The sequence below is a fragment of the Oryzias melastigma genome, linkage group LG1 (assembly GCF_002922805.2).
Source record: "Oryzias melastigma strain HK-1 linkage group LG1, ASM292280v2, whole genome shotgun sequence".
NCBI lineage: Eukaryota > Metazoa > Chordata > Actinopteri > Beloniformes > Adrianichthyidae > Oryzias > Oryzias melastigma.
Window position 1 is genome coordinate 28,931,771 of NC_050512.1, and position 9,141 is coordinate 28,940,911.

Consider the following 9,141-nt stretch of genomic DNA (forward strand, 5'->3'; position numbering starts at 1 on the left):
TCTTCTGAACTTGGAAAAAAAATTCTGTTTGTTTTTACTAATAAGCCATCTTCACAATTATATCTAAAATAATCCCTGGATTTTATCGACAAAGCATTGTATTCATAAAACCAAATTTAGCGATAAAAATCCAAGTTTGTTTGAATTAATTACTGAAATCAGACAGTATTTATTTTTTCACCCAGTACCAACAAAAAGCAATTAAAACCCAACATCTTTTTCATGTTTACAGAATAATAATAATAATACTTTTGTCTTTATTGTTTTACTGCAGTAACCTCCAAGACATTTTTTAAGAAGATGTACTGTATACTGTTTTTTGTTCTGTACTGTATGTCAAAAACTGCAGTTTTTTATGCTAAAACAAATGCCGACTTCCTGTAGAAGAATGGAAGAAGCAGCCAACCCCCCTTTTAGGCCGTTTTCGGCTTCCGTACTGTTTGACAACTCAACTTTGACAAACAAGGAAATCGTTTTAAAAACTGTTTTAAACGCCATTCATAGCTTTATTGCTTTTGTGTTATGTGGGGAAACAATACATAATAATACGTTGGGAGGGATTCTTCCATCTAGTTCGTTTGCACGCGGCGCGTTTACTCACAATCCGGGCAGCAGCCGTTAAAGGGCATCCTGCAGATGCCACAGTTTTCGTCGTTGGCCACCCACAGCCAGGACGCCACTCCGTTCCACTGCTTGATCTTCACCTTCATCCTCAGCAGCACACGAAGCTCGGCGGCAAATTGGGGCACGCAGGCCAACGGTGACCTGGTGGAAACGAGCTGCCTTAAACTACGGAACAACAGCAGGGGTCTAATTATAGTCTAACTTAACCTATGTGTCCGCAAACCAACGCAAAAATCATATATAGTAGCCGGCATTTCAAAAAGCACTGCAACTTTCTTCTTCCGGTGTTATCAAAGTGTGTTAACTGCGTTGGAGTTGAACGTCGCCCTCTATCGGTAAGAAGTGGTAAGATAATTACAACACGTTTTTTGATTCTTTCAAAAATAAAACTATTTGAGAATAAAGTAAACAATCAATAAATCACTTTAGACATTCTTGTTACAAAAAAATATTTATATAAGAGAAAATTGTCAGGAAAGTTTAACTTTAATAAATGATTTTAAAGAATCATGTTTAAAAATTTATGTGTTGCCTCAGTAGAAAACCTATAAGTTGTGAATGATTAAAAATAGCTAATTTTACCACTATTACTTACTTCTATTTTATTATTTTTTTTAATTTTATTGTGTAAAATAATTTGCAATAATATTTTAAAATAAAATAATAAAAAAGTAATCATTTTGTGAAAATCTTCAAAAAATACAAAAGATATTAGTTTTTATAAAGCTATTAAAATTGTCTTAGTTTTTTGTATTTGTTTTAAGGAGTTTTTAAAAGATCACTGACTATTCCTGGATTTAAATCTCCTGTTCATTGTAGAATAAGAATATGTATATAAAAAAGAATAAAACCTGTCTGTTTTTCAGAGAATTATTCAATTGAAGTCTGAATTATCTTTGTGACGGTAAGTTTTACAATATTTTAGAGCAATGCAATATTTTACAAGCATCTGATATATACATGTTGTGAGAAAAACACAATAAACTGAAAAAAATTAATTGAATTTCAATAAAAAATGAAAGCATAACCATATAAACATGTTTTAATAACAAGATAAGAGATTTTTTTCAAATTATTATTCAAATATTGTTGTGTTAAATGTTTTATATCCCATATATTTCAAAAGAACATTGACACCAGCTCTTTCTTCTGCAATCTGGAAATCTGGAAACTGCGACACATTTCTTTTGGACCTCATAAACATTTTGGACTGGTATACTAAACTTGTTGGAAAAAAACATTCTTCACAATGTTTCTTTCTGTTATAAGCCTTTTATTTTTTTGAAGAAATAGAAAACAACAATGTCCATTTATTCAATGTATTTGTTCTTTTTGCCAAATTCCATATAGATAAATGTAAATATAACCACAAGAAACAATTTTTTCCTCTTTTCATTTGTGAAATTAAAGCAATGAATCTCAAAAATTCAAACAATCTGAAATCTATGTAAACTTGGAATTTATTTCAAGGGTTTAATCTGGATGGCTGTTCCATTCCTCCATTTTCATTATGCTGTCTTTTACTCAGATGTGCTCTGTAATAATTTTCTTTCTCGTCTAATTTCTTTTTGCCCCCTTGTTCATTGTCTGTGTTCTTCTGGTGAAAATAAAAATGTTGTATATTAAGTTTTGCTAATAAAGTTTGTTTTAAAAAACGGACATAAATAAATAAAACACAAATGTGATTAAATCTATAAAATATAAATTATTCTGTTAATAACCATAAAAACAAAAACATAAAAACAAAAAAGTGGACCATTTTTGGTTGGTGTCACTTCATCCTCCGACCAGAAGGTGGCGGTACTAAAACCTAGTTGTGTCTATCCGCCTTGGTCGTCCGGGTTAGTTTCAGATGCTCGTTAACTATTACAGTTTGTTATCGGTGGCAAGAGTAAATCCTTTACATCGATATAATTTCTTTGCGTTGCAGTTCTGGAGGTTTTCCTCCTCCGGAGAGTGGATTTGATCACCGAAGTTAGAAGGTAATCTAACAGCGGCTTGTCTTTATGGGGTTTTGCTAAGTTTGTTGCACGGAAACAGACTTTTTGTTGAACTAGCTAGATAATAATTACACCAAATTTAAAATGTGCATCTTCTAGTTTGATTAGAAAGTCTATTAAATGGAAGATTGTGGAATTTCTGGTGTTCTGTTTAGTTTAGCGGTGGCTAGCTCGCTAGCCGCCATGTGCTAGCTGCTCTGCTGCTGGCCTTCTGGGAGCTCGGCGGCTAACGGCCGCGGGTCAAGAAGACCCAAACACGCACGATACATATGTGTTGTTTTAACGCACATGCTATTCAGAGGTGGAATCTGAGATAAGGAATAATAAAAGAAATGTAGTTTAGTTATAAACTCACCTCGATGATTAAATTAAATGGGATGAACACATCTCTCATTGAAAGTTCTGTGTTCCCAATAGACAGAATTTATTAATTTTATAATGGAGTCACAATTAGTGATCAAAAGTATGTATTTATGTATAAATATATGTTTGTCTGATTGCTTAAAACAAACTATTTCTTAATAGAAGAAGAAATATCCCAGTTTTATTGGTTCATTTAGTTTTATCCTTCAGGCATCAGTTCTTTTCAGAATTAAAATACAAATTATTAGGTAAGTGGGGATGCAGCAACAGATTACATTCTTAGACTGAAGTCAATGTGGGGTTTTCTAATTAATTTGTGTAATCTAAAGTATTGTTGTTTTTCAAATCTAATCTTCAAACCAGACTATCCTAATATAGCGACAGAGTCATTAAAGTCCCGCTCCAACCATCTGTTGACCTATTTTAAATCGTTCTGAGTGGTATTGTAATTGTTATTAAATTGGTGTCCTTTTCTAGGACATAGTTTCTGCAGGGCGACAGTAATCTGCCTCTGAATTGTGGGCGGACCGTTGGTCAAAAGTAGCCCCGCCCCCTTTCCCACAAGCAGGGACCTATTTTGTTTGTCATAGCTACGATCTTTTTTAAACGGTATATTTTTTTTGTCTGCTCTTGATTCACATTGGAGAAATGGAATTTTAAGTTTAATTTACTTCAATTGTCCTGAATTGCGATTTAGAGTCAGATGTCAACTCAGACGAAGAAAATTAAGCCGGTAATGGGGCTCTTTGGTTGCAAGTGAATGCATTCGAAATGGAGCGGAGAAGGGAGATTTTGGCTTGGCTATGGCAGTTGCTGCGACACGAACTGCAGGTTTTCCTCTGGTCCTGATCCATAAGGATTTGAGTAAAGAAATACTCAGAAAAGTAGTTTTATTCGCAAATTCTATCATATATTTGTCCTCTATCATGAGAAAAAATGCTACAATAACACATTAAAAACACCCAAAACTAGATTTTTTTTGTAGTTGGTCTTTAACACCAGAAGCAACTTGTTCTTTGTCGTACTGTATTTTCTCGTCCGTTCACGCAGTTGGTGTAAATCTGCCGCTTTACTCTTCAACAAAATCAGCTGATTCGCACATAAACTTTTCACTGCTGTAAAACTTTGCATATCATCATGGTTTTCTTCGCTTTAAATTTCACTGGAAATCTGTTGATTGGCCAAACGGTTGAAGAGTTACAGTAGTTCTAAGAACGGTTTAAACGGGTTTAAAATATTCTTCTAGAGAACTTTTTGCTGCTACTTTGATTTCCTTTTTAGTTCTGGTTATTTCTTGGATGACCAGCGAAAAGTCTTCTAGATGAACATTTTTAAACTCTTACAAAGCAAGCTCCGATTTTTAAAAAAAATATTTATGTTTATATCTTTTCTGTATTTTATTTGTTTTATTTTGTACACTGTATTTAATCTGTGTTTTATAATTGTATGTGTAGTGTTTATCTCTTAAATTCTGTTTTATTTCTTTTAACATCAACCTGCTAAGGGACTCCAGATGGAAATTAGCCTGAGGCTATAATCTGGCATATTTACGTTTGTTTTAATGTTCATTAATATGCACTGTCCCTTTCTCAATAAAAAGTTATTAAAAATCTTCAGAGATTTAAGCCCACTGTCTAGAAGCTGTAGTTTGATTCGGCTTTTTTCTTTTTTGAAGCTTTGCATTTGTTCCAGGAGGATGTACTCGAGCAGCTCCGAGTCCAGTCACAGATGGCAGAACTCTGAGCGAAGTTCTCGGCAGTGGGATGAGCCCAACAAAAGGAGGGAGAAATGGCCTGAATCTCATTGGGATTCCCATCACCAATATCACAGAGAAGAACCCAGAAGCTCTGAGAGGACGAGCAGAAACCTGGAGGGCGACGACTCGCCGCAGAGGCGCTACAGCAGAGACTCTCTGAGCAGAGACTGGGACAGAGGGAGCCCCGTGAGGAGGCGCGTCTCCTCACCAGTCTGGGACGGCTATGAGACAAAGAGGCGGAGGTACACGGCTGATTATACCGACCACAAATACAGACAAAGACACGATTCTCCACGCAGGCTGTCGCCAGACAGTTTCTCAAACAATCAAAAAGGTACTGACTTTAAATATTCAGCATCACATGATGATGAGAACTTTAGGTACAGGAGATCCCCTCCCGACTCCTGGCACCGGCATCCACAGGACGCTTACAGGAAGAGATCGGACGATTTAAGCGACAGGAGTTTTCCTGGTTCTTACAAAGACAGAGATGATCAGAATCGGAGGCAGAATTCTTCTCAGGAGAGGAGATGGTCTCCAGATCGCTCCACAAAGGTTGGTCCAGATGAACAGTATCTGTGTGTCTGTTTGAGTTTATAATAATCTAAATGTTTCTTCTTATGAAACAGATTCAATTCAAGGACAAAGAGCATAAGGACAGCCCCCCCGCGGCAGAATGTAGACAACAAAAACATCGAGCGGGGTTCTCCACGAACAGATCCAGCGGGCAGGTGAATTTTTCAGCTTCTACTTTGAAACATCAAGTCCACTCCACTTTTTTAGTGAGCATTAACCTTTTAAAGTCAGAGTTTTAGCCGAGTGTTGACATTCTTTCCAGTCCTGTAACTCTTAAAACTGTTTATGAAGCGGAGAGAAACGAGCAATACTATTACAGTAGGGAAGTGTTTACGTAACTTCTGCTTAGTTATGGAATCACCTGAGAAAGTAGCTAGAGAAAAATCTCTGTGGATCCAGTTCTGTCTGTATCACCCTTCAAGATTTTTCCAGCCATAAGTTTGAAAATAAACCAAATAAGAACAAAAATTTGTATTTATCTTGGACTGCAAGGACCAGTTTTCACATTGTTCTCACTGGAGCTTCAGAGAAATTAAGAATCTCAGTTTATAACTAAAATATTGTCTTCAAAAGGCTTTAGACGACTATAGAAACTATTATTTTAGAGCTTTGGTACTGTATAAATGGAAAATAATGAATTTACGACTGCTGCTTCTTTGTTTCCCATCAGGCTTTGCAGGCTGATGACGCCACGAAGAGCAATGAGCTGAAGTCCTCCACAGGCTTCCAGCGTTTTCTGGAGGTTCTGAACAAGGGCGTGAATGTTGACGTTCTCACCAAGATTGTGACTCAAAATCCGGATCAACAGGTTTCCCCCAACCATTGTGGGAACACCGTGGATCGAGCTGGAAAGAAACAGAATCAAGAACGAAGAGGTTGGGGGCAAAGATCTCGCACGCTCGTTGCTGTAAAGCCTCAGCAGAGGACGCTCAGTCCAAGCAGGAGCCCTGTGGAGAAGTCTCTTCCAAAGACTGACGGCTCGACGGAGAACGTGTCCAAGCCCTCTGTGGTGGAGAAGGTCCTAACGCCTGAGGAGGAGCAGAAGCAGAGACAAATGCAGGGCGTTCTCCAAGCTATAGGTTTAGATCTGGGGTTTGAAGAACTCGGTCAAATGTCCAGTCGAATCCAGGAGCGTCTCTACGGCAAGAAGGACGAAGATGTGACTAATGAGAGGAGCACGAGACCAACGTTTGCTTCAAAACGCCAAAGTAGATCGTGGTCCTCCAGCCGCTCCAGTTTTAGCCCCACGAGTCGCAGCTCGGACACGAAAAGAGACTTGAGTTCTCAAAGGGACGAAGTCGAGCAACATCCTCCGCAGCATCCTCTGCAGCATCCTTCACAACGTCGTTCCCAGCATCCTCCGCAGCACCCTCCCCCACAGCATCCTTCGCAGCATCCTCCCCAGCATCCTCCTCCACCGCAGCATCCTCCTCAGCACCCTCTCCAGCATCCTGTGCAACAAACCACAGATTATGGCAAATTTAGATACGAGGACGCCAGGTCCAACTGTCACAGAAGTCCCGCTGTTCTGCACATTTCTTCTCCAAATTCCTCATACGCTGTGACTCAGCCGCCGCCAGCGTCTCAGCCGCCCCCAGCGTCTCCCATCCTAACATACCCACCCAAGAACTGGTCAGAGTTTTTATACCCACCCCCTTCTTTAGTTCCACCTCCAGTCCCACCTCCTGTCCCGCCTCCAGTCCCGCCTCCAATCACGCCGTCTGTCAGACCGGCTCTTTTCCTGCCTCCTTTCACTGGCGTTCCCGCCGGTCTTCCCGTGGCTCCCCCGAGCATCTTTCCCCCTCCACTTGACCAGACGGGACGCTTTTTCCCGCCACCCATAAACTTTCCGCCTTTCCCTCCGCCTGCCCTAAATACATTCCAAACCCTGAACAAAACCCCGAACATTAAAGCTAAGCCGCAGGCCAGGCCGCGCTGCCTGCAGGTGATCAAATGAGTGGATGAAGGGACGAGGGTCAGGTGACCCGCACGAATCCCTTTTTCTGCACTTTTGGTTGATTTCTTAGAAAAATGACTAAAACATTCTATCATATGGTTTCATGATAACACTGTATCTGTTTGTTGGTGAAATAATAAATCCTTCGCTACTATCAATGGAAACTAGCTGCTTCAGTCGTTGAGCAAGGCAGCTACAGGACAGACAGAGATGCTAACACAAACAAGCAGCGGCCATTTAATATCGCTTCTCCGTTGAGGCCGGACATGAAGCAGGTGGGCGTCTCAGGAGCTCCAAAACTTCCAGATTTTATCCAGAAAATTCCTTCTTACTGATTTTGAAGGTGAGGAGACTCCTGAGGAGGAAGAGGGAGCTGGACCTGGACGGGAACACGGTGAGAGCTCCGCGGTCAGGTTAAAACTTTTACAACAGCAAAAAGAAATGGTCTTTCAATGTCTGTTTTTGTGTTTGTTGAAGGTTCAAACTCCAGTTTGACTCAGTTCTTTGAGTAAGACTTGACCTCACAGTTCTCAGTTGTAAATAAAGCTGTAAGTCTTTGGTTCCACTTCTTACTGAATGTAAATAGAGTGGTTTTGTTTTATAAAAGATGCTTTTCAAAAGTGTCTCCATGCTTCTCTCCTCTAGTGTTGAAACCAAAATGTTAAATTATTGCATTTTGGTTATTTTACTGCTATAACTCACTCTTTATTTTGAAATATAAAACAGATCTATCAAATGCATTTCATAAATTGAGGAATAAATGTATGGTGTCCTTAGGAGCATCAAAAAGTACAGAAATTGTAAAAGGAACAAAAATCCATCTTCAATTAGAAAAGTTCTGTCTTGTTTCTCCTTTTACTTTTTTTTTTTAAATAATTTTGCAGTGGAAAAAAACTTTCCCTGTTCTTTAATTTTTATAATTATTTTTACCTTTGTTATGCTGGAAAAAGGGCAAATTTAATAAGTGTTTTTTATGTATATCTTGCTCTAATTCAAAACAAACTATATTTTATTTTTACTGAGTAATTATAACTGTACTTTAATACCAGAGGAAATGAATGAATGAATGAATGAATGAATGAATGAATGATGCCTTTATTACTCCCACAGACTGCGCCTGAGAGGGGAGGGAGATTGCAGGAATGCTGAGGTCAAGGAGGGATGAGCAGCAGTCTCTGTCCCAACACACAGCTGCCTTTCACAGTGTAGAAGCAAACTTGTTTTGATGAGCTTGGGGGTCCGATCAGATAAGACCAGTGGATCAGATCCATTTCAAATCTGCCAAGAACAAAACATCTTACTGTGGAGTTTTCCTTGATTTAATTTATTTTTACAAATGTCATAAAATTAAGTGGAAACAAAACTTTTTTTCTATATTTTTATTTCTTTTCCTGTCTGCAAAAGCTTTTATATCTTGTGGTTTTCAACACATGAATACAATCTTTATAAGTAGTGCTGTTTACCTTAGGTTAGTTGGACATGTTTAAAATTTGAATACCAGTAAAACCAGATATGACAGATTAAAGATACACAATTCAAGACAAACATTTTGACTTGTGATGCTTTTTGTTTGTCTTAGATTTGACTCAATTTAAAATACTTTAAATCCGAGGAAATATAAAGTATTTTATGATTAATTATTTTTAATTTATTTATTTTATGATAATTTTAAAAGATTAAAAAAAACTTTTAGGAATATGTATATATATTAATTTGTATTGAACAATGAAAACATTACAAGACATGGCTTGATATAATAATTCAGACAAAATCTTTGAGAGATTACTAACAGGGAATAAGCGCAGAGTGAAACGACAAAAATAAAGATAAAACTGAGTCGAGAGGTAATTATAGGTCAAAATTCA

At 38.0% G+C, this 9,141-nt stretch overlaps 2 protein-coding genes across 4 annotated transcripts in view; one reads left to right on the forward strand and one right to left on the reverse strand.

Annotated features, from left to right (window-relative positions):
• anapc11 (APC11 anaphase promoting complex subunit 11 homolog (yeast)) overlaps positions 1–745 on the reverse strand; it is a 1,333-nt gene extending 588 nt beyond the window's left edge. Inside the window, exon 1 of the mRNA XM_024289320.2 lies at positions 602–745. Within this exon, the coding sequence (XP_024145088.1) occupies positions 602–710 (109 nt within the window). The 5' untranslated portion in view covers positions 711–745. The remainder of the gene's footprint in view (positions 1–601) is intronic.
• Positions 746–800: 55 nt separating this feature from the next.
• Positions 801–7,848, forward strand: LOC112157222 (bromodomain-containing protein 4). 3 transcript variants are annotated; one of them, XM_036213847.1, is made up of 4 exons: positions 801–959; positions 4,663–5,298; positions 5,373–5,474; positions 5,990–7,848. In XM_036213847.1, the coding sequence occupies exons 1-4, from the start codon at positions 834–836 to the stop codon at positions 7,274–7,276; spliced, it is 2,151 nt and encodes a 716-aa protein (XP_036069740.1). In that variant the 5' UTR covers positions 801–833; the 3' UTR covers positions 7,277–7,848. The 3 variants fall into 3 exon arrangements, with proteins under 3 accessions (XP_036069740.1, XP_024145609.1, XP_024145608.1); XM_024289841.2 differs by lacking the exon at positions 801–959 and adding an exon at positions 2,068–2,606 and having other exon boundaries at positions 4,680–5,298; XM_024289840.2 differs by lacking the exon at positions 801–959 and adding an exon at positions 2,069–2,606.
• Positions 7,849–9,141: the final 1,293 nt, after the last annotated feature.

Bases quoted from the DNA above. Each gene is read 5' to 3' on its own strand.
- LOC112157222 (XM_036213847.1), top strand. From the start codon at position 834: ATGTGTCCGCAAACCAACGCAAAAATCATATATAGTAGCCGGCATTTC. The intron at 960-4,662 runs GTAAGAAGTGGT...TCTTTTTTGAAG, and splicing joins TTGAACGTCGCCCTCTATCG to CTTTGCATTTGTTCCAGGAG. The intron at 5,299-5,372 runs GTTGGTCCAGAT...CTTATGAAACAG, and splicing joins CTCCAGATCGCTCCACAAAG to ATTCAATTCAAGGACAAAGA.